The sequence below is a fragment of the Typopeltis vanoorti genome, chromosome 22 (assembly GCF_054136105.1).
Source record: "Typopeltis vanoorti isolate ZY-2024b chromosome 22, IOZ_Tvanoo_1.0, whole genome shotgun sequence".
NCBI classification, from domain to species: domain Eukaryota; kingdom Metazoa; phylum Arthropoda; class Arachnida; order Uropygi; family Thelyphonidae; genus Typopeltis; species Typopeltis vanoorti.
In genome coordinates, this window is record NC_143570.1 from 33,254,603 (window position 1) to 33,279,540 (window position 24,938).

The 24,938-nt window shown below is 34.9% G+C and overlaps 1 protein-coding gene across 1 annotated transcript in view; it reads right to left on the reverse strand.

The window, feature by feature from the left end:
- LOC150094290 (moesin/ezrin/radixin homolog 1-like) overlaps positions 1–24,938 on the reverse strand; it is a 216,448-nt gene that overhangs the window by 118,898 nt on the left and 72,612 nt on the right. Inside the window, exons 7-8 of the mRNA XM_090412297.1 lie at positions 18,186–18,269; positions 6,838–6,984 (exon numbers count right to left, since the gene is read on the reverse strand). Coding sequence (XP_090268423.1) covers positions 6,838–6,984; positions 18,186–18,269 — 231 coding nt within the window. The remainder of the gene's footprint in view (positions 1–6,837; positions 6,985–18,185; positions 18,270–24,938) is intronic.

Below are 24,938 nucleotides of genomic sequence, written 5' to 3' on the forward strand. Positions count from 1 at the left end.
AAACTAAATAGTGATCAATTCCAATTTCAAATCCTGTGTACACTCTTGTGTCCAACCAGTTGGAAAACACCACTATTAACTATAACACCAACAATGAGACTTTTCTTATATCTTCTCACCATGTGAATTTGTGCACATTTTTATGTTGGAATATGGTGTTAGTAATAACTAATCCACGTCCTGAACAGAAATCGAGCAGGCATTTGCTATTATTATTATTATTATTATTATTAGCTTTATGCTTTCCTCCAAATTTTTCCAAAATATTTCTATGTCTGGTAATCATTTCCCACTTTGCTGTTTAGATCTCCAACAATGACTAACTTTTTCTTTTTCGTTGAGCCAGCTGTCTTCACTAATGACTCAAAAAATTCCTCCATTTCTTCCTTGTTAGAACCTTCTGTGGGCCATAAGTACAAATAAGTCTCATTGTAGTTTCCCATTCTGATATTTACCCACATCACTCTACTTCAGCGGTTGGCAACCTTTTCAGACCCGTGGGCCACATTCAACTTTTATTTTTAATAATCGGGCCACAAGCGTTGAAGCGAAAATAGTAATTGAAAAAAATATTTGAGTTATCAATTTTTATTATATGTCTTAAAAAACACAGAAATATTTAAAGTACAAGATATGAAAGCATGAAAATGAAACTCAATGAAAAATTATCATGTAAAAACAAAGTAATATATAGATTATGCATCACAATATGTGTCTCCCTGCTTTTTTGGCAAGCATCAATAAAATTTTTGGATTTTTTTTAAATGAAAATGAGTTCTTTAATGTGCGCCAAAATCTCTGTTGTCGTCGGATGAAGTAGCCTTTGTTATCCTCACTCATGATGACTCACATGGTTGACTCGCACCAAGTTGCACGGTGATATCAAGAAGTATAAAATTATTTTTAATTTATTATTCATATTATAAAAATGTATTATTTAAATAATTCAACATACGGGCCACATGCCATGTATGTTGTGTCCTGTCTTTTGTCTTTGGGACTCCGTTTGCCGATGCATGCTCTACTAGATAAAAACCTGCCATTCAAGAAGATTATCCTCATATTTAGTGTTGAATGCTATGGCTACTCCCTCTTTTCCCTGACTGTTATTGTCTGAATATAACATTTGTCGTATTTGTTGCTTAGAAAGATCTCACCTGAATTTGTCTTCTTTGTTTCATCATGCCATTATGTTGATCTGGTATTTATCCAATTTTTCCGCTAGTTCCATTTCTTTTCCATTGATGCTTCTTATGTTGATAGTACTAATCTTGAACTCTGTTGATGCTGAGTTGAGACACGTTCTGTTATTTGTTCCGGTTGCCGACTTTTTGCGTTGGTTCCCTGACGAAAACAACGGGGACCTTGTTTAATCAGGGACATCTCAGCCACAAAGAAATTCTGTCATGTTATACCCATCATTTTACATTGTGATTTAAATCAATAAGAATACAATTTGGTCAGCTAAATCCCAAATTGCCAGCCCATCCTTTTCATTCAGTTCCTAGTAGATACCTACTAACAGGGTGCACCACAAGAAGACGAGGACTGGAGATTAGGTCAAAATCCCCAGTCGGTTCTCCGCATTCCTTAAAAGGCTATGTGGAGTTCTTCCACATACACCAGTTATACAGCTTTGACCCCTTAAGCATCCCTTTGTACATGAAAGATAATAATATTGAAGGTTTAAACCAAATACAAAATGATGGTACAATATGACAAAATTTCATGCCGGCTGGGCTGGGGGTGTCGCCCGGTTAAACGAGGGCCCCGTTGTTTTTGCCGGGGAAAACAGCGAAAAGTCAGCTACTAAACAAATCTGAAAACACACCCCAACTCAACATTACCAGAGTTAAGGATTGGTACTATCAACATAAAAAGCCTGAACTGCAGAGAAACGGAGCTAGCTGAGGAATTAAATAAGTACCAGATCGACACAATAGGTGACTGAAACAAAAAAGAAAAAAATTGGCGAGATCTTTCTGAGCAACAAATACAAAATTTTATATTCAGGAAATGACAATGAAGGAAAAGAAAGAGTAGCCATAGTACTCAACACTATAAATAAGAGGCTAATCTTCTTGAATGACAGGCAGTCTCAAGTAGAGTGATGTGGACAAATATGAGAATGGGGAACTGGACAATAAGACTTATTTGTGCCTATCATCCCACAGAAGGTTCTACTAAGGTAGAAGTGGAGAAATTTTTTGAGGCTTTAGAAAAAGCAACTGACACAATGAAAAAGGAAAAGTTGGTCCTTGTTGAGGATCTAAATAGCAGAGTAGAGAAATGATTGTGAGACAAAAATATTTTGAGAAAATTTGGAGAAAAAGAGCAAAACTAATAATAATGGCAAATACCCGTTGGATTTCTGCTCAGGACATGGTCTGGTTATTACTAACACCATGTGCCAACATAAAAATTTGCACAAATTCACATGGAGAGAAAAGGCAAGGAATAAGAAAAGTCTCAAAGACTAGCTATTGTTGATAGTGAAAAATTGCTAAATGAAACAAGCAGTGACTGCACAGTGGTAAAAAACACTCAACACGCAATACATATCCATACTTGAAGTAGAAAAAGTCATCAAAGGCTTGAAATGTGGAAAGGCAGGAGTAGATGATATTCGACCCGAAATGTTGAAGTATGGTGGTATAAAAGTTGTACAGTGGCTGCACTGCATAGTTCAGAATGCCTGGACAGAGAGACGAATTCCCAATGATTGGAGTAGAGCTCTCATAGTACCCATATCTAAAAAGGGAAATAAAAGTGAATGCAAGAATTACTGAGGTATTTCCTTACTGAGTGTTCCTGGTAAGATTTATGCAAGTATACTTGAGAAATGGTTGAGAAGAATTGTGGAAGAAAAGCTTGGTGAAGAACAAGCTGGATTCAGGCCAAATAGAGGCTGTCAGGATCAGATCTTCACTTCACAACAAATGGTTGAGAAATCATGGGAATATAACAAAGATCTGTATTTAAGTTTTGTCGATCTGGAAAAGGCATATGACAAGGTGCCAAGAGAGAAGTTATTCAATATGCTACAGTTATATGGTGTCAATGGGGCATCATATTAAGCAATACTTTGTCTTTGAGTTGTAAGTCAGGAGTTAGAATTGAAGTACATTATTCCCCTCTGTCATTCATTATCTATATGGATCGCATTATGAAGGAAAATAGTATTAAACATGATATCAAAATTGGAGATGTTAATGTCATCTTTTTGCTTTATGCGGACGATGTTATACTTCTAAATAAATCCACTACAAGTCTGCAAGATTCCCTGACTAAATTGAATAACTGTTGTAATAGAAATGGTATGAAGGTCAGCAATAAAAAAAGACAAAGACAATAGGCAGAATCATTGAAAATGTCAACTGTTTTGTGACAAGGAACCTATGGAACAAGCAAAACATTTCAGCTACTTAGGCACGATTTTTAGTGAAGATGGCAAATTAAATATGGAAATACACAACAGAATCAACAAAGCTGGTATGGTAGGAAGTCAATTGAATAAATTCATATGGAATAAGAGAGAAATTAGTCAGAACACTAAATTAGCTGTATACAAGACAGTGTTCAAACCAGTTTTAACTTATGGATCTGAAAGCTGAGTCAGAAATTCAACACTTGACCAAAGACCGCAGATATGCGAGTGCTGGGAAAGATTAGAGGTGTGAACAGATGGCATCAATGGCAATATCATATTAAAAACGAGGATATTAGGAAAGAACTTGACATTGTCAGCATCCAGGAACGCATTAGCAGAGCTAGCAAAACAAGTGTTCTCTGCCAGGTTGTCAGGAAAAAGACCCAGATGAAGATATAGGTGGATTGATAAGGTACAAAGTGCCTTAGATGATAGAAATATAAGATATGATAATGTTGGAGTCTTGACAAGTAACAGACTGATTTGGAGGAAAACTGAAGATAAGAAGTAAGTGATGATGTAAATTTTTCATGTAGTATTATTATATCCTGTACACCCCTTGAGGGTACATGGCAGGAATTTGATGATGGAAAATTTGAAAGGAAAGAATCCATTGAGGAACCTCTGATAATGAAAAGCAAAGCAAATTAATTCATTTGAATTATGGGTATAGAAGAGACTAAGAATCCCATGGACTGCAAGAATGACTAATAAAATTTTTGAGTGTATAAAGACAGAATGCATCTTGGGGATAATGATCACTAATCAAAAGTTGATGTACTTTGGGGACATATGTGAGCAGATGAATCACTGGAAAAATGTTGGGGAAGATTGAGGGCATGAGAAGATGAAGGCTGCAAAAGAGTTGGATAGACAACATAAAAGAACTTACTAACTTGAACTTACAATTCCTTTGTTCAGGAGATCACCAAGAGTCAAAAATAATTGGATATCACATTACATAACAGTGGAGTGTTTCAGGACTTACTGTAATTGACATTTTTACTATTGATGTTTCTCATAGTAATTTTTCTGAATGTTGCCAAGTTGTTTCAATAAGAATATTATTAGTACTTTTTTTTTTTTTTTTTTTTTTTTTAACTGTTTTGAGAGATCCTGCTAATCTAACTAGAACCTTTTGAATAAAGAAGGCAACATTTTCTCTATTGGCTATTCATCTGTTGAATGGATGATGAGTAGCAATAGTACATTCATGTATCGGATGGCTTTTATTTCTTATTTCTGTTATTCAATGATCCCTCCAGTCTGTACTTGGCTGAAGCCTTGCGAGGTCTCCTGAAAACTTGTAGGATAAAGGATTAAAGTGAAAGGCATTTTTTTTTTTTTTTTTTTGTTTGTTAAAAATCACTATACAAACCCATAAGGTTATGTTAACAAGTAATATGCCTGAATTGTAAAATATGCAAGTCTGTTTTTATTTTTTTAAACTAATTTTACTCTGTTTATAGTGAACTATAATTTACAAATGATTTCATAAAATTATTTTGTACAGCTTCTCAACATTTACCAATTTATTTATTTATTCTTATGGCAAAAGCAGCTACAGGTCAATGTCCAGACAAGAAAGCCAATCCAGGGCATCATCTGTCACCTCATGGATGTCCTGGAGGCCACCACCATGAAATTGGCACCTTGGGCAGTCATTCACAATATGAGTGATTGTCTGGACCATAGGGGAATAGTCACAATAAGGGTGGTCTGACACTCTCCATTTTATGTAGTAGACAGCCACATCTGTCATGATTAGTTCTGATCCTGTTGATAGATGGCCAAATCTTCCTAGGAAGGGCATAACCAGGCTGCGGAGCGCACAGATCTTCAACCAGAAAACCATCTGTTGGAAGATTGTTCTCTCCACATGTCAGGTGTTGATGGCAAGGCAGCTGAACAGAGTTCGTCCATGGACCAGAAAGGGTATCTTGATTTTAGGCAAATACTAGGTGGATTTATGAGAATCTGGGGCAGGAGCGGGTTGCTCATTACTTTATTAAATACTTTAATCGGGGTACACTAAGATGCACCCCTTTTCCCTGGCTGCCACATTGCTGTGTAGCTCCACCAAATATATGGAGAACATTTACCAATAATCAGCTGTAAACACAGGGAGCAAAAATAATTCTTCAAAGTTGCTGCTTTATTAATTGGATGACTCATCAGAAGAAGCTAGGGATCATCAACAAGTAATTTATGATGATGGGCTTGCCATATGCATGACTTGTGGAAGGTTCCGACTCGTCTTTGGGGATAAGGTAACATAAGCAGTGGACTTCGTCCTGGTTGATTAGCATATCTCCTCTCCAGCCAAAAGGCTGTGGGTTTGAATTCCGCCATGGGAATGGATATTTTTAAGAGCCTGTGTAGCTCAGTGGATGTGGCATTTGCACACCACAGTACTTGACTGCACAAAGGAAGACTTGGTTTCGAGTCTAGTCAGCGACTAGAGGAAATTTTTCTAAGCCTTTTTTTGAATGGTTCCCGAGTTAGTTGATCTCTGGCATGGGCAAGTGGTTTTTCCCTCCCAGAAACTCAGGTTTCTCGTCCCGTAAACTCAAGAAAATCAACTGTAGAACCCACACTATTTCAGACATTAAATATATTGTGTTAGGGACCACGAGATGGCAGCACTTGTTGAGCCATTCTCTTCACTGCGTGCCGCTTAATTAGTGATAGCCGTGGTCCAGCTATCTTTGATTGGGTACCAGTGGAGATTGAACTGCCCACTCAGTCTCCAAAGTTAGATAGGGCTAAAAATACGGCCTTGCCTACTCCCTATACAGGAATAAAAAAGTGTTAGCTGATTATTATTATTATTTATTATTTAATTTCAGAGATTTGATATAATATTCTGAATCAAACTGTTTACATAATTATATGTCCCACCCACAAAAAGTGACAATAATGTATCCATTTCAAACAAAGCAGATCTTGTGCATCTAAAAGGTTTTTTTTTTCGGATTTGAATATGAAACGTCAAATGATTGAACAAGATGGGGGTGAACATGGCTGTTTTACAAAAAAATTTTAACATTTTTTTTCCCATTTAAGTTTTTTTTTTTTTTTTTTTTTTTTTTTTAATTTCAAAATATGTGTAATTCAGTTTAATTTTTACATATTTTCTTCAATAAGCAAAGGTCAAACGCTTATGGAAAATTATCTCATATTCCCATGCAGCACTGTTTTTTTAGTTCCACATAATCACAATATGTTGCCACTAATTCATATTATATATTAAAGTATGACCTAACTGAAAAGTTAGGTCAGCTAAGAACTAGTTCATATCTGAATTTGAAGATGCTAAAACCATTTCCCATATTAAAAATTGATAAACCCAAGTAATCGCATATAATAATAATGTCATATTTCAATTTCTATATACATATACTTACTTATCCTCTTTTTCATAAATATTTAATCCCAAAGCATCTACACCTAACCATAGATCTGTTCCTTTCTTGTTTTTAATATCAAAGTAGTTAACACCATACATCTCTAGATCCTGGGCAATTTTTAGATATTCCATCATAGCATCTTCTCTGCATTAAAAGAAATAATTTCATTGAAATAATTTTCAAAGTAAAAAATACTGTAAGTATGTTAAGTAGAGATAAAGCAATATTTTTACATGAATAATATGCACAAATCATTTCCAGTATACTCCATGGTATAAACACCAAGAGATGAAAAAAGAATTTATTAAACTTGCTACTATCATCAGAGCACAAATTACAACTGACAAGCACACATTAGATTTGATATGTGTTGCTTGTCACAGTCATGATTTGTGCTTTAACGATGGTGGGATGAAAACCAGCAAAATATTAGCAAGGTCAATAAATTAATTTATTTTTTCATCTCTTGGTGTTTTTTATACTGTGAAACAACAACATGAATCATCAACAACACTTAAGCCTTCCTGTACATGTCTGGTACTGCTGTAGGAAAGAAAGGATTCACAATCAATTTCCTGATGTGTACACCCAAAGGGTGTTCGGGTTACTATGACAGCACTACATGATTAAGTTTATATTATTATTAATCTCCTATAAACAATTTTCCTCCAAATCAATCCATTACTTGTGAGCACTCCAATATTGTCATATCTAACATTTCTTGCTTCTAAGGAACTTCTGACCGAATCAATCCATCTAGACCTTGGTCTTCCTCTGGGTCTCTTTCCTGTTGGAATCAAACACCTGTCTTTCTTTGCCCATTCTATTTAAGTGACCATACCACTTTAGTTTAGCTCTGCTGACACACATTCTTGAATGCTAATAATGTCAAGTCACTTCCTAATATCTTCATTTTTAATGATTCTATAAGTTAATTCCCCTAATTTTTCTCAGAACCCTCATATCTGTGGTCTTTGAACAAGTGCCTTTATTTCTAACCCAACTCTAAGATCCATAACTTAAAACTGGTTTAAACACTATCTTGTATATTGCTAGTTTGGTGTTTTGGCTAATTTCTCTCTTATTCCATATAAATTTCAGTTGGCTACCCACCATATCAGCTTTGCTTATTCTGTTATCTACATATGTAACCTGCCATCTTCACTAAAAACTGTGCCTAAATAGCCGAGATATTTTACTTGTTCTATAGGATCTCCATTCAGAATACAGTTGAAGTTTTCGATGTTCCTGCCTATTTTCATGCCAAATTTGTTACAGCTGCTATTCAATTTAGTTAGAGAATTCTTGAGTATATCTAGGAGTATATCTGCATTAAGAAAAGAGCTGTTTGACATCTCCAATTCCAATATCAGGTTTAATGCTACTTTTTCATAATGTGATCAGATGAATAAGAGTACAAATCATGTGCATCCATGTCTTACCCCTGATTTTACATCAAACTATCTTCCTGTATTTCCTTCAATTCCAACTGTTGACATACAACTCAAATATAAACTATGTATTGCTCTGTATAATATTCATTCACCCCATATAATTGTAATGTATTGAAAAGCTTTCCTCTGGACACAATACTTATCATATTTCCATGATTTCTCAACTATTTGTCTTAAAGTGAAAATCTGATCTTCACAACCTCAAATTTGCTTGAACCCAACTTGTTCTTCTCCAAGTTTCTCTTCCATAATCTTTATCAACCTCTTTTCAAGTATACTTGCATAAATCTTATCTAGAAGACTTAATAGAGAAATTCCTATGTAATTCTCACTTTTTTTTTTTATAGATGGGTACTATGAGAGCTCTACTCCAATCATTGGGAATTTGACCAATGATTGGAGTAGACCAGGAATTTGACCAGGCCATCTGAACTATTCAGTGTAGCCATTGTAAAAATGTTTATACCTCCATACTTGAGCATTTCTCATCTAATATCATCTACTCTAGCTGCCTTTCAACATTATGTTTTTTGACAGCTTTTCTACTTAAAATATTGATATGTACTCCTCTTTGAATTCCTCTTGAAAATTTTCTAATATGGTTCTATCACTGCTTGGTTTGTTTAACAGTTTTCAAAGTAATTACTCCATACATCTAGGATATCCTTATCTTTAGTTTTTGTGTCACCTTTATCATCTTCGATTCCTTTTAGATTATTCTTACCTGCATTTCTAAGCTTCAATAGCATCCAGAACATTTTTCTCATCATCATCAAATTCCTGACATATATCCTCAAAGGGTGTACAGGATATGATAGTACTACATGAAAAATTTACATCATTACTAACTTCCTATCTACAATTTTCCTCCAAATCAGTCTGTTACTTGTCAAGACTCCAACATCATCAGATCTTATATTTCTATCGTCTAAGGCACTTTGTACCTCTAGGTCGTTTTCCTGCCAACCTGACAGAGAACACTTGTTTTGCTAATCTTTCCACGCCCATTCTGTTTAAGTGACCATACCATCTGAGATTAGCTCTGCTAACGCATTCCTGGATGCTGACAATGTCAAGTTCTTTCCTAATATCCTCATTTTTAATATGATATTGCCATTGATGCCATCTGTTCATGCCTCTAATCTTTCTCAGGATTCTCATATCTGCGGTCTCTAGTCTTTGAAGTGTTTTACTTCTGACCCAGCTCTCAGATCCATAAGTTAAAACTGGTTTGAAGACTGTCTTGTATACAGCTAATTTAGTTCCGACTAATTTCTCTCTTATTCCATATGAATTTATTCAGTTGACTGCTTACCATACCAGGTTTGTTGATTCTGCTGTCTATTTCCATATTTAATTTACTATCTTCAGTAAAAATCGTGCCTAAGTAGTTGAAATGTTTTACTTGTTCTACAGGTTCCCCGTTCACAACACAGTTGACATTTTCAACAATTCTACCTATTTTCATTGTCTGTCTTTTTAATGCTGACATTCATACCATATCTATTACAACAGTTATTCAATTTAGTCAGGGAATCTTGCAAACTTGTAGCAGATTTATTGATAAGTATAACATCTTCCATATAAAGCAAAGAGCTGATATTAACATCTCCAATTGTGATATCATGTTTAATACCACTTTCCTTCATAATGTGATCATTATAGATAATGAATAATAGAGGGGATAATGTACATCCTTGTCTCACACCAGATTTGACATTAAACCATTGTCCTGTACTTCCTTCAATTCTAACTACTGACTTACAACTCAAATAAACACAAAGTATTGCTAGATATAATGCCCCATTGACACCATATAATTGTAGCGTATTGAGTAGCTTCTCTCTTGACACCTTATATGCCTTTTCCAGATCGACAAAACTTAAATACAGATCTTTGTTATATTCCCTTGCTGTTTGGCCTGAATCCAGCTTGTTCTTCACCAAGCTTTTCTTCCACAATTCTTCTCAACCGTTTCTCAAGTATACTTGCATAGATCGTGCCAGGAACTCTCAGCAGGGAAATACCTCTGTAATTCTGACATAGTTTTATTTTCCTTTTTATATATGGGTATTATTAGAACTCTACTCCAATCATTGGGAATTCGTCTCTCTGTCCAGGCTTTCTGAACTATGCAGTGCAGCCACTGTAAGACTTTTATACCACCATACTTCAGCATTTCAGGTCAAATACCATCTACTCCTGCTGCCTTTCCACATTTCAAGCCTTTGATGGCTTTTTCTTCTTCAAGTATGGATATGTATTCCTGACTGTATGCCTGCTGAGTGTTTTTTTTACCACTGTGCTCTCACTGCTTGTTTCATTTAGCAATTTTTCGAAGTAATTACTCCATACTTCAAGGATATCTTTTTCTTTTGTTTTATTTTCACCTTTATCATCTCTAACTCCTTTTACTGCACTCTTTCCTCCATTTCTAAGCTTCTTCAACAACCTCCAGAATATCTTACCTCCTTCTTGATATTTATTTTCTATGTTCTTTCCAAAGTCCTCCCATGACTTTTGTTTAGCTAGTTTTATACAGTGTTTCACTTTCTTACATTTGTCTCTGTATTCTCTAAGAGCAAAAGCTGACTTATTTGCCAGGAACTTTTGATATGCTTTCTTCTTTTCCTTCACTGCCTCTTTAACTTCCTGCATCCACCATGGAGTTCTGATTTTTCTATCCTTGCACACAACCTCACCACATGCCTCTCTGGTTGAATCACTCAGGATTTTCTTCAAGGCTTGCCAATGAATCTCCAAGGTTTGGTTCCTGTTCTCAAACTCTTTCATTTTTTCTTCAATAATCTTTGTGTATTTTAGTCTACAGTTCACATCTGAGAGCTGCTCAACTTTTATTTGCTTTAAAAACTTTCTTACATGTTATTCTTTTCAATATGAAATTATTTTATCCTGCTCAAGACTAAATAGCGATCACTTCCAATTTCAAATCCTCTGTACACTCTGGTGTCCTGCACCAGGGAGAAAACATCACTATCAACAATAACATAGTCAATGAGACTTTTCTTATTCCTTGCCTCTTCTCTCCATGTGAATTTGAGCACATTTTTATGTTGGAACATGGTGTTAGTAATAACCAGTCCATGTCCTGAGCAGAAATCCAACAAGTATTTGCCATTATTATTAGCTTTGCTATTTTCTCCAAATTCTCCCAAAATATTTTTGTATGTCTCACAATCATTTCCTACTCTGCTATTTAGATCCCCAACAAGGACCAACTTTTCCTTTTTCATTGTGTCAGTTGCTTTTTCTAAAGCATCAAAAAATTCTTCCACTTCTACCTTAGTAGAACCTTCTGTGGGACCATAGGCACAAATAAGTCTCATTGTCCAATTCCCCATTCTGATATTTGCCCACATCTCTCAACTTCAGACTGCCTGCTATTCAAGAAGATTAGCCTCATATTTTGTGTTGAATACTATGGCTACTCCTTTTCCTTGATTGTCATTTCCTGAATATAACATTTTGTATTTATTGCTCAGAAAGAACATTTTTCTGCCTTCCAGATATTTATTTTTTAGCTACTTTTACACATAGCTTAGCTCTCTTACATTACTCCCTGTATTCTTTTAAGGAATCTGCTAACTCATTTGGTAGGAACTTTTGGTATGCTTTCTTCTTTGCCAGGACTGTTTTTTGTGTTCCACCATGATGTTCTTATTTTTCTATCCTTGCAGACAATTTCACCAAATACCTCCCTAATTGAATCAATGTCTTGTTTAGAGTTTACCACTGAGACTCCAAGGTTTGGTTCCTGTTTTTAATTTGTTTCAATAATTTTTTTTTCCTTCAATAATGTTTGTATGTTGAGTCCACAATTTACTTATAAAATATGACCAAATTTAATTATTTTAAAAACTTTCTTTACATATTGTTCTTTTCAATGTGATATCCATTTTATCCTGCTTAGTACTAAATAATGATCGCTTCCAATTTCAAATCCTCTGTACACTGTTGTATTCTGAATGAGCCATGAAGATATCACTATCAACAATAACATAGTCAGTGAGGCTTTTTCTTATTTCTTGTGTCTTCTTTTCATGTGAAGATCTTTATGTTGAAACATGGCATTTGCAATGACTAGTCCATGTCCTGAGTAGGAGTCCAGTAAATACTTATTAGTTTTGCCTTTTTCTCTAAATTTTTCCAAAATGTTTTTATATGCCTGGTGGGATTCATTTCCTATTCTGCTGTTCTGATCTCCAACAAGGACCACTTTTTCCCCCATTTTCATTATGTCAGCTGCATGTTCTAATGAATCAAAAAATTCCTCCACTTTTTCCTTGGAAGAACCTTCTGTGGGACCATAAGCACAAATAAGTTTCATTGTCCATGTGCTCATTTTGAGATTTGCCCACATAACTATTTGAAACTGCCTTCCAATCAAGAATTTTATCTTCATGTTTGATGTTGAATGCTATCGCTACTCTTTCCTTTCCTTGATCATTATTCCCTGAAAATAACATCCTATACTTATTTAGTAAGATCTCACCTATTTTTGTCTTTGTGTTGGTAACCAATTATGTCCATCTGGTGCTTTTCCAATTCTAATACAAGTTCGATTTCCTTTCCATTAATACTCCTTATTTTGATGATTCCTATCTTGATTTCTTCTGATGTTGGTTTATTTGTTTTCTAGATGTTGAGTAGCTTGTTTCAGTAGCTCACTTTTCACTGTTTGCCCTGGTTCCCTGACTGAAACAGCAGGGATCTTGTTTAACTGAGCAATGCCCCAGCCGTCATATAATCTCATGTTGTACCATCATATGCATTTGTGGTTTAAGCCAATAAAAAAGTACAATTTGATCACCTAAGTCCCAAATTGCCAGCCCATCCTTATTTATTCAGTACCTAGTAGGTAACTACTAACAAGGTGCATCACGTGAAGGAGAGGATTGGACATTAGGCTCAGAAGCCCCAGTCAGTTCACTGCATTCCTGAAAGGTGATGTAGAGGTCTCTTCCCAGTTATTTGGCTTTGACCCTTAAGTGACCCCTAAACTTAATCAGATTTGTTCCTTTTTTGTTTTTAATATCAAAGTAGTTAACACTACACATTTTTAGATCTTGGGCAATTTTTACATATTTGATCACAGCATCTTCTGTGCATTACAAGAATGCAATTTCTTTCAAATAATTTTCAAACTAAAAATTACCGTATGTTAAAATAATGATAAAGCAATATTTTAACATGAATAACATGCACAAATCATTTCCAGTATACTGAATTAGTGCTTCACGGTGAAACAACACCAAGAGATGAAAAAAATGTATTAAAGTTGCTAACATTTTGCTGGTTTTCTATCCACGATCATCAGAGCACACATTTGATTTGATATACGTGTTATTTGTCACAGTTATAATTTTGCTCTGATGATGGTGGGTAGAAAGCCAGCAAGATGTTAGCAAGTTCAACAAATTAATTTTATCTCTTGGTGTTGTTTATACTGTGAAACACTAAACATGAATAATTAACAACACCTAAGCCTTCCTGAACATATACATTTATGGTACTGCTGTAAGAAAGACAGGAGTGTAGGATTGAAGTCGTATTAAAAAAAAAAAAAAAAAGTCATATACATGTGCAAGAATTTTTCAAGTTACTAACTACAGAGGACATTCCAAATGAAAATGTCTTCATTATGGAGACATCACTGAAAATTAAAACAAAGGTTTTCTTTCTTTTTTTTTTTTTTTTGTCCACTTTATTTTCATACACTATCTCAACATAATCTTCATGTCTTGCAATACATTTTATCCATTACATAACCAGTTTTTCAAACTTGCTCAGGCAGTTTCTGGAATAATTCTTATTTTTGCTTTTACTTTCATATTTTTAAAATGGATAACCCTTGAGATGCATCTTCAATTTAGTAAATTACCAGAATTTCAATATAACCAAGTAAAGGCAGGAAGGATGCTGCACACTGTGAAGGATTCAATTCAAAGTTGTGGCCCACCCCATACGACTTTCATACATATGAAAATATGTATGAAATATAAATATGTATGAAATACATAAACTTATATGTATTCCATACATAAATGTATGAAATACATTTAAGTTCTCCTGACCTCAATCCTATTGAGCATGTCTGCAATATTTTATTTTAGGTAGAATACTTTATGCACCGACCACACTTCTCCAACACTTCGAGTTCCTTAGTACAGAATGAGTTTTTGCTCCCTGATTTGCAATCATAAGTTAGTTACTTTCCTTGGACAAAGAAATGGCTCTCATCTGAGAATATGACCTTCCACTTCTCAACAATCCAATATTTGTACACTTTTGCCCAATGGAGCCTCTTTTTCTGCATAGCCTTCCTCAACAGTTGTTTCTCTTTAGTCTGTGAGCAGTTCTCCCTGCTTCCAACGATCTTCGACAGACTGTCATATCAGAAACATTAATCCCACAAGTCTAAGTCTATAGCAGACAATCTTGGATTCATTTTGCTTTTCCTAACTAGTAAATGATCTTAAGTGTAGTATTCCTTTTTTTTTTTTGCCCACATTTTCCTTTTCTGTCAGGAGAGAAAAAAAAAAAAAAAAGGTACTTGTCTCCCTATACCTCTGTAAAAACCACATGAATAGTTCTCAGCACACATCCATGACTCAGGCAGTTTGAGTTGTCTGAGCATGGTGTTGGTTTGGGTACTATTCATGTGGTTTTTACAGAGGTATAGGGAGACAAGTACCTTTTTTTTTTTTTCTCTCCTGACAGAAAAGGAAAATGTGGGCAAAAAAAAAAAGGAATACTACACTTAAGATCATTTACTAGTTAAAAATAAGAGTACATATTTTTGAATGCTTTCTTGGAATTATCCTTTTTATAGCTACACAAAATGAATAAAACACTACGCATGTCACCAACTGTTCATCAGGTGGTGACCATTACTGAAGTTTTAAATGCCACTTTAGATCCACACAGATCTTCTGGACCACAATCACTCACCCATCCACCCTAGACATATAGAAAAGTCTGGAGAAAACTGTGCTGTTGCACTTAACATCTCTAAGACATTTGTAGGGTCTATCACAGGAGACTGCTACAAAGAAAATCGTCTCTGATCTGCATTCCACCCTTTGTAATTAGATAACCAGTTTTCTTTCTGGATGTTCAATGTATGTCAAAGTTAGTTTTTCTTTCTATATATGTATACAAATGAATTCTTGCTATATCAATCTTATCCATAGTTTTACTGATGATAGCATTCTAAATTCCCCCTCCTATTCACTCGACAAACTTTGCAATGTTCAAACAACCTGGGCATTGAACAATGATCTCATTTCATTCTTCAATGAAATGAGAAACAACCTAGTTATATTTTCAAATGCTACAGAGCAGTCCTATATTAACTTGCATAAGAGATCTTGCTTCTGACTGGATCTCTTCTTAGGCTGACATTTATCTCTTGCCTTTCCTGGCACAAACCATAGTTGTAAACACTTGGTGCCCTTTCCACTCAAGATGTTTTCTTTGCCTGTCCAAAAGAACAGTTCAGTTAATAAATGCTTTGTCACACACTACAATGACCATCTCTCACACATGTTCCTGCTTTTTTCTTTTCTTCTCCTAAACATGTACTTTGGGATCAAAGGCCAGGATTATCAATTATACAAGGGTTGTTTGAAAAGTTCGGTAAATTTCCAATAGACGGCAACACAATTCGCTTTCGTTCATACCAGTGTCGACACATATCATCTTTTTCATGACCCCAGGCAAAATTTTAACCATGCGTAGTTCTCATATGGCAAACATTTACAATGATTGTGTTCGCATTTTTCATAAAAATGGAGAAAAATGAGTTTCATGCAGTGATAAAACACTTTTATTTGAAGAAGTGAATGGCCACACAGAACAAGGCCAAGTTAGATACAGTTTAAGGGGACTCTGCACTGGCATTAAAGATTATTTATTTTTGGATAAATGAGTTTAAACGTGGTCACAAGTCCATCGAAGATGAAGAATGCTCTGGATGCCCAACTGAGATCACTACAAAGGAAATGTTTGAAAAAATCCATGGTATCATTACGAAGACTGCCGAGTGCAAGTGCATGAGATTGCTTGTAGGCATCTCAACTGAATGGGTGTATAATATCCTGCACGAAAAACAGCACATGAAAAAGCTGTGTGTGCACGATTGTTGACTGTTGATCAAAAATGCATGTGAAAAGACATTTCAATGCAGTGTTTGGTGATGTTTAATCGCAATTCGCGGGATTTTTTGCATCGATTCGTGAGGGAAAAAACATCACTATCAACAATAACATAGCTAATGAGACTTTTCTTATTCCTTGCCTCTTGTGAATATTTTTATGTTGGAACATTGTATTAGTAATAACCAGTCCAAGTCCTGAGCAGAAATCCAACAAGTATTTGCCATTATTATTAGCTTTGCTTTTTTCTCCAAATTTTCCCAAAATATTTCTGTATGTCTCACAATCATTTCCTACTCTGCTATTTAGATCCCCAACAAGGACCAACTTTTCCTTTTTCATTGTGTCAGTTATTTTCTCTAAAATTACAAAAAATTCCTCCACTTCTATTAGTATTAGTGGAGGAATTTGTCCCACCTTCTGTGGGACAAATAAGTCTCATTGTCCAGTTCCCCATTCTGATATTTGCCCACATCACTCTACTTAAGACTGCCATTCAAGAAGATTAGCTTGTATTTAGTGTCGAATACTATGGCTACTCCTTTTCCTTGATTGTCATTGCCTGAATATAACATTTTGTCAAGTTTATATATATAAACCAATAATATGCATACATTTCACATGCTCTGATACCATCTAAGTAATGTATTTGTAAAAATATAATTTAGGAGCATTCTTAAACTTGGGATTTCTGTCATTACTTTGATTAACCTATCATATCAGCATAATCAAAAAATTTAGAAACAAAAAATATTCATTAGTTCAGTAGTCAAGACCAAGTCTCCTAGGTTTATTTACCCAAAATACAACATCCTGCACACAATAAAAATACTGTTTTGGAAGTGCTCTACTAAGAATGAAAATACAACTCACCTGTGTGTCTGACTGCAAGGATTAAACCATCTTGAGCCAGTCACACAATATATATGGGGGAGGAGTGCAGTCTTGATATGAATTTTTATTTAATTTTTGCCTCATTACAATGATGATCTCTTAATAAAATAGCATTTATTTTATAACTTTTCATTACATTAAAATATAAAAAAGAAGACTAAAAAAAATTAATATTGCATAGGAATAACCAATACTGACATTTATTAAGCAATGCATTATGTAAAGTTAAGCTTTATCAGTAGATCACAAATTTATGAAGCTTCATATTTTTGTAATTGCATTATTTAGTGACAAAATTTTATACAATGAAATTACTTTTCACTAACTTCTAAATTCCATTTCATGCAGAAGTTAACCTTTAACATTGTCAAATTTTTGGAAGACCCCTCAATATTCTAAACTAGATACCTAACATTAATTGTTTCCCTCATCACTGACCATATGATTATGACTTGAATAATTAATTACCATATTTCTCCAATTTTATATCCTTGGATTTATCTGTTCCAAACAGGCCATGTAGAGGTAATCTTTCATTTCACAAAACTGCAGATATGAAATATTTTTCATATAAATCAAATTTCAAGAATAGTTATTACACTAACTATTCTCAGTAGGGGAGTGAAAGCAGCATCTACATATATACATACAAATCCACTTTTTTGCTATATTAGATAAGTAAATGCACTTTACACTGACATGTAAAGTGCATTTACTTATCTAATATAGCAAATCAGTTTATGAAGCTTCATATTATAACTTACAGTAAATGAAAGGAGGGATAAGAAATCAGATTTTAAATATTTTCAATTAAACTTACTTTGGCATGCCTCTATGTTCCATCCACCAATTTTTTATTCTGTCTTCCCACTGTTCTTTACTTAGTTTATGTTGATCTGTAACTCTATTATAAAAGAACAAAGTTTTCTCAGATCAAAATGTTTTAGTGATATTAATGAAAACTAGTTACAATATTGTAAAATATAAAAGTTTACACTATCATGATTTTAACTTTTTGAGTTATGTTTGGAAATTTCAAGTTAAATCAAATATAAAACTCATGCATTTTACTAGCTGTGATTTACTAGATTCCCACATCACATCTACCTTTGGCTCCATGCTGTATACAGTATAACTATCTACTAATCCCCATTTTCATTTAGATCAGTGTTTCCCCAACATGGGGCGTATGCCTCAAGGGGGGGGGGGGGCATTTTGAATATTTTTTGGAGAAATTAGAAAATGATGTATTCATCATCTCATCACTGATATAGTCAAAAAAAAAAAATCACCACTGTTGCCGATAAATTATCAATGTTACAACCCTGACTTTCCAAAAAAAAAAAAAAAAAAAAAAGGTGGCAACACTAGTACAGCAGTCAACATAAATACTTTAGTGGCATAAGTGTGTTATGGTTAGATCAATCTGTCACTTCTTAAAAATAAACAGTGCCAATTTAACTTTGTGCAGTTCTTATTGCAGAAACAAAGCAGTTTTGTTTATTTTATTTTATTTATTTATTTATTTATTTTTTTTTTTTTTTATGTATTGTCAATGTTTTTTAAGCTAGCAAGCATATTTTTATGTAACATTTTTACATGTTAGTTTTCTGGTTACCCAAAAGTAGAGCTATTATCAATTTAAATAAAATGAACACTTTGCCAAAATTATATTAGGTTTGGTAGATAGGGTGACACGTTCGCGTGACATAACTACTCAGCATCGTGAACACGCGTTACATGCAAACACATAACTTTTAAAATTATTTGCGTACTGTAGCTCTATTGAACAAAGGGAGTTAATTAGATTTTTCCAGGGTATCGTTCAGAATGGCCCCTTGATTTCTGTTTAGGTTACTTCCCGCATGTATTTAAAGAAACGGCAGTTGTACTACGTACGGGAAGTAAGCTAAACAGAAATCAAGGGGCCATTCTGAACGATACCTGGAAAAATCTAATTTACTCCCTCAGTTCAACAGAGCTACAGTACGCAAATAATCATATTACACGTTTGCATGTAACGTGTGTTCACGATGCCGAGTAGTTATATTAGGTTTGTTTGGCAGCTGAAAACATAATTTCTCATATTTTGTTGTTTCTATTTCTCTGCTTGTGATGGCAGACTTTTAAAATTTTATTTTTATTATTTTAACTTTTTATGTGTTTTTAGTAGTATAAATACATGTTATATGCCATTAATTTCCTTGTATAATCCACACATGCATACAGTATACTTTATAAACCTATTTTTTTCCTTTCAGTTGATAACCACATGCATAAAATGAGTAGTGCAAGCAAGAAAAAAAAAGTTTGTCAGTATTCAGATGAGCATTTAAAGTTCGGTTTCATATCTGCTGCTCAGGATGAACGGTCACCATTGTCTATTGTGTGAGCACTATGACCAAACAAATCGATGAAAAAAGGTTGTCTCAAAGAACATTTGAAGGTGAAACACAGCACTTATGTGAGCTATGATTTGAACCAATTTAAGTCTAAAGGAGAAGTTTGAGAAAATATCAACAATAGATTCATTGTTCTCTGTACGAACTGCTACCCAAAATCATACTCTTGAAGCTGTTTATAAAATTTTTCTGCTCATAGCTAAATCAGGAAAAAAAAAACATACTATAGGGGATGATTTAATTAAGTCAGCAATATCAACCTTTCTCAAAACAGTTCTGGAGAAAGATGGCAAAAGGAATGCCATTGAGCAATAACACTGTTAGCAAAAGAATAGATGAGATGGCTAAAGATGTGGAAATACAACTTGTTGAAAAGTCGAGATCAAGGAAATTCTCAATACAGATGGATGAATCAACTGTAAGAGACAGTGAGGCTATATTGATGGCCTATGTAAGATATATTAACAATGGTGAATTTACTGAAGAGATGTTCTGTGAAGCACTGAAAACCACCACTACTACTATTGATATATACAATAAACTCAAAAATTATTTAGATGAAGCTCAAATATCAATGAAAAATATTACTTCTTGTGCTACAGATGGTGCTCCTGTTATGATGGGCAAGAAACGTGGCTGTTTAAAATTAATGAAGGATGACAATCCTGAAATGTTGCTAGTGCATTGCATTATTCAGAGAAAATTTAGTTTCCAAAAACTTCCACTGTTCTGTTACAGGGGAATTACTTGAGAAGATTCAGGGAACTATTTGATATTCTTAACGAGTTTTTGAATGACAAACCTGAAAGGAAACTCCTACAAACAGTTGATGGTCAAGCATTTGTGAGTTATTTGACAGACGTCTTTTGAAAAGCCGATTATGTTAAACAAGCAATTGCAAGGAGCAAATAAGATCCTTGTTGATGCAAAGGTTAAGAAATTTGGCTTCATTGCATTTCTGCAATTATGTCAAAAGAGTGTTCCAGCCAAAAAACATTAACCTACCATAACAGCCCGTGATTTAAATGACCGATTTTCTGATTAAAAGAAACTAATTTCCCATCTTTGAAATGTTTATCTTTTCTTACTCAGCGACAGAATCATTTCTCTCAGTCAGTGGACATCCAATGAATATGACCATCATATGCACCCACTACAGAGGCATCAGAAGAAGACATAGAAGAATTTTATGGCAAGTTACAAGAAGTGATGATACAGAGGCACCAGAAGAAGACATAGAAGAATTTTATGGCAAGTTACAAGAAGTGATGATACAACACCAAAGCGAGATTTATGGCTACTCATCGGAGATTGGAATGCAAAAGTGAAAGAAACCGAGGAACAAGGAATAAAGTTCGTTTTGGTTTAGGTATTCGTAACACTGCAGGGAAGAGACTAGTTGAGTTTTTGTGATTTGTTGATCACCTGAGCAAAATGACTTGTGATTTAAATGAAATTTATTTTCCATCTTGGATAACTCAGCCAATGTTAATGGACCTAACTGTTGTGTCCATGCAGTATCAAGAACTCTCAGAAGTGCAAATGATGAGTCTATTAGAACTATATTCAACATAAAAGGAACAATGGCATGGCATTGCAACGAGACAGAAACGAAATATCAAAATTCAACTAGTTTGCACGAAAATCACTGTTACCCTTCCCGTCATATTTAGTTGAATGTGGCTTTAGCGCTGTAAATGACTAGTTAATGAAAAAAAGAAATCGCCTGGATATCACAAACAGTGGGAATTATGAGATTGAAATTGACTAAATTAGTACCTCGAAAACTCTTTACAGCAGACATCATGCTCAAGGAACACATTAACTTGGATTTTATTTTCCCAAGTTGAGTTCGATTTATGTTTATAATATCATCACCAAATTCCTGCCATGTACCCTCAAGGGGTGTACAGGATATGATAGTACTACATGAAAAAATTACATCTTTACTAACTTCCTATCTACAATTTTCCTCCAAATCAGTCTGTTACTTGTCAAGACTCCAACATTATCAGATCTTATATTTCTATCGTCTAAGGCACTTTGTACCGTATCAATCCACCTATATCTTGGTCTTCCTCTCGGTCGTTTTCCTGCCAACCTGGCAGAGAACACTTGTTTTGCTAATCTTTCCTCTCCCATTCTATTTAAGTGACCATACCACCTGAGATTAGCTCTGCTAACGCATTCCTAGATGCTGACAATGTCAAGTTCTTTCCTAATATCCTCGTTTTTAATATGATATTACCATTGATGCCATCTGTTCATGCCTATGATCTTTCTCAGGACTCTCATATCTGTGGTCTCTAGTCTTTGGTCAAGTGTTTTACTTCTGACCCAGCTCTCAGATCCATAAGTTAAAACTGGTTTGAACACTGTCTTGTATACAGCTAATTTAGTGTTCGGACTAATTTCTCTCTTATTCCATATGAATTTATTCAATTGACTTCCCACCAAACCAGCTTTGCTGATTCTGTTGTCTATTTCTATATTTAATTTACCATCTAAAGTAAAAATCGTGCCTAATTAGCTGAAATGTTTTACTTGTTCCACAGGTTCTCCATTCACAACACAGTTGACATTTTCACTGCCTATTTTCATTGCTGTCCTTCATACCATATCTATTACAAAAGTTATTCAATTTAGTCAGAGAATCTTGCAGACTTGTAACGGATTTATTTAGAAGTACATCATCCGCATAAAGCAAAGAGCTGACATTAACATCTCCAATTTTGATATCATGTTTAATACCACTTTCCTTCATAATGTGATCCATTTAGATAATGAATAACAGAGGGGATAATGTACATCCTTGTCTCACACCAGATTTAACATTAAACCATCTTCCTGTACTTCCTTCAATTCTAACTGCTGACTTACAACTCAAAGACTAAGTATTGCTTGATATAATGCCCCATTGACACCATATAACTGCAGCGTATTGAATAGCTTCTCTCTTGGGACCTTGTCATATGCCTTTTCCAAATCGACAAAACTTAAATACAGATCTTTGTTATATTTGTATGATTTCTCCACTATTTGTCGTAAAGTGAAGATCTGATCCTGACAGCCTCTATTTGGTCTGAATCCAGCTTGTTCTTCACCCAACTTTTCTTCCACAATTCTTCTCAACCGTTTCTCAAGTATACTTGCATAGATCTTGCCAGGAACACTCAGTAGGGAAATACCTCTGTAATTCTCATATTCAGTTTTATTTCCCTTTTTATATATGGGTACTATGAGAGCTCTACTCCAATCATCGGGAATTCATCCCTCTGTCTAGGCTTTCTGAACTATGCAGTGTAGCCACTGTAAGACTTTTATACCTCCATACTTCAGCATTTCTGGTCGAATATCATCTACTCCTGCTGCCTTTCCACATTTCAAGCCTTTGATGGCTTTTTCTACTTCAAGTATGGATATGTACTCCTGACTGCATGCCTGGTCAGTGTTTTTTTTACCACTGTGCTGTCATCACTGTTTGTTTCATTTAGCAGTTTTTCCAAAGTAATTACTCCATACTTCAAGGATATCTTTTTCTCCTGTTTTCATGTCACCTTTATCATCTCTAACTCCTTTTATAGCACTCTTTCCTCCATTCCTAAGCTTCTTCAACAACCTCCAGAATATTTTGCCACCTTCTTGATATTTATTTTCTATATTCTTGCCAAAGTCCTACCATGACTTTTGTTTAGCTAGATTTACACAGTGTTTAGCATTCTTGCATTTGTCTCTATATTCTCTAAGAGCACAAGCTGACTTATTTGACAGGAGCTTTTGATATGCTTTCTTCTTTTCCTTCACTGCCTCTATAACTTCCCGTGTCCACCAGGGAGTTCTGATTTTTTTATCCTTGCAGACAACCTCACCACATGCCTCTCTGGCAGAATCAATGTTTTCTTCAGAGTTTGCCACTGAATCTCCAAGGTTTGATTCCTGTTCTCAAACTCTTTCATTTTTTTTCAATAATCTTTCTGTATTTTAGTCTACAGTTCACATCTGAGAGCTGCTCAACTTTTATTCGCTTTAAAACTTTCTTACATGTTATTCTTTTCAATATGAAATTCAATTTCATCCTGCTCGAGACTAAATAGCGATCACTTCCAATTTCAAATCCTCTGCACACTCTGGTGTCCTGCACCACGGAGAAAACATCAGTATCAACAATAACATAGTCAATGAGACTTTTCTTATTCCTAGCCTCTTCTCTCCATGTGAATTTGTGCACATTTTTATGTTGGAACATGGTGTTAGTAATGACCAGTCCATGTCCTGAGCAGAAATCGAACAGATATTTACCATTATTATTAGCTTTGCTCTTTTCTCCAAATTTTCCCAAAATATTTTTGTATGTCTCACAATCATTTCCTACTCTGCTATTTAGATCCCCAACAAAGACCAACTTTTCCTTTTTCATTGTGTCAGTTGCTTTTTCTAAAGCATCAAAAAATTCTTCCACTTCTACCTTAGTAGAACCTTCTGTGGGACCATAGGCACAAATAAGTCTCATTGTCCAATTCCCCATTCTGATATTTGCCCACATCTCTCAACTTGAGACTGCCTGCCATTCAAGAAGATTAGCCTCGTATTTTGTGTTGAATACTATGGCTACTCCTTCTTTTCCTTGATTGTCATTGCCTGAATATAACATTTTGTATTTATCGCTCAGAAAGATCTCACCAGTTTTGGTCTTTTTTGTTTCAGTTACCCCTATTATGTCGATCTGGTACTAATCTAATTCCTCAGCTAGCTCCATTTCTTTGCCATTCAGGCTTCTTACGTTGATAGTACCGATCTTTAACTCTAGTGATGTTGAGTTGGGGTTTGTTTTCAGATTTGTTCCATTAGCTGACTTTTCGCTGTTTGCCCTGGTTCCCTGGCGAAAACAACGGGGGCCTTGTTTAACCGGGCGACGTCCCAGCTGGCATGAAATTTTGTCATGTTGTACCATCATTTTTTATTTTGGTTTAACCAATAAGAATACAATTTGGTCGGCTAAATCCCAAATTGCCAGCCCAACCTCGTTCGTTCAGTATCAAAGTAGATACCCAACAGGGTGCACCACGAGAAGGTGAGGATTGGATATTAGGTCAGAAGCCCTGATCGGTTCTATGCATTCCTTTAAAGGCTATGTGGAGTTCTCCTCTCAGTTATACAGCTTTGACCCTTAA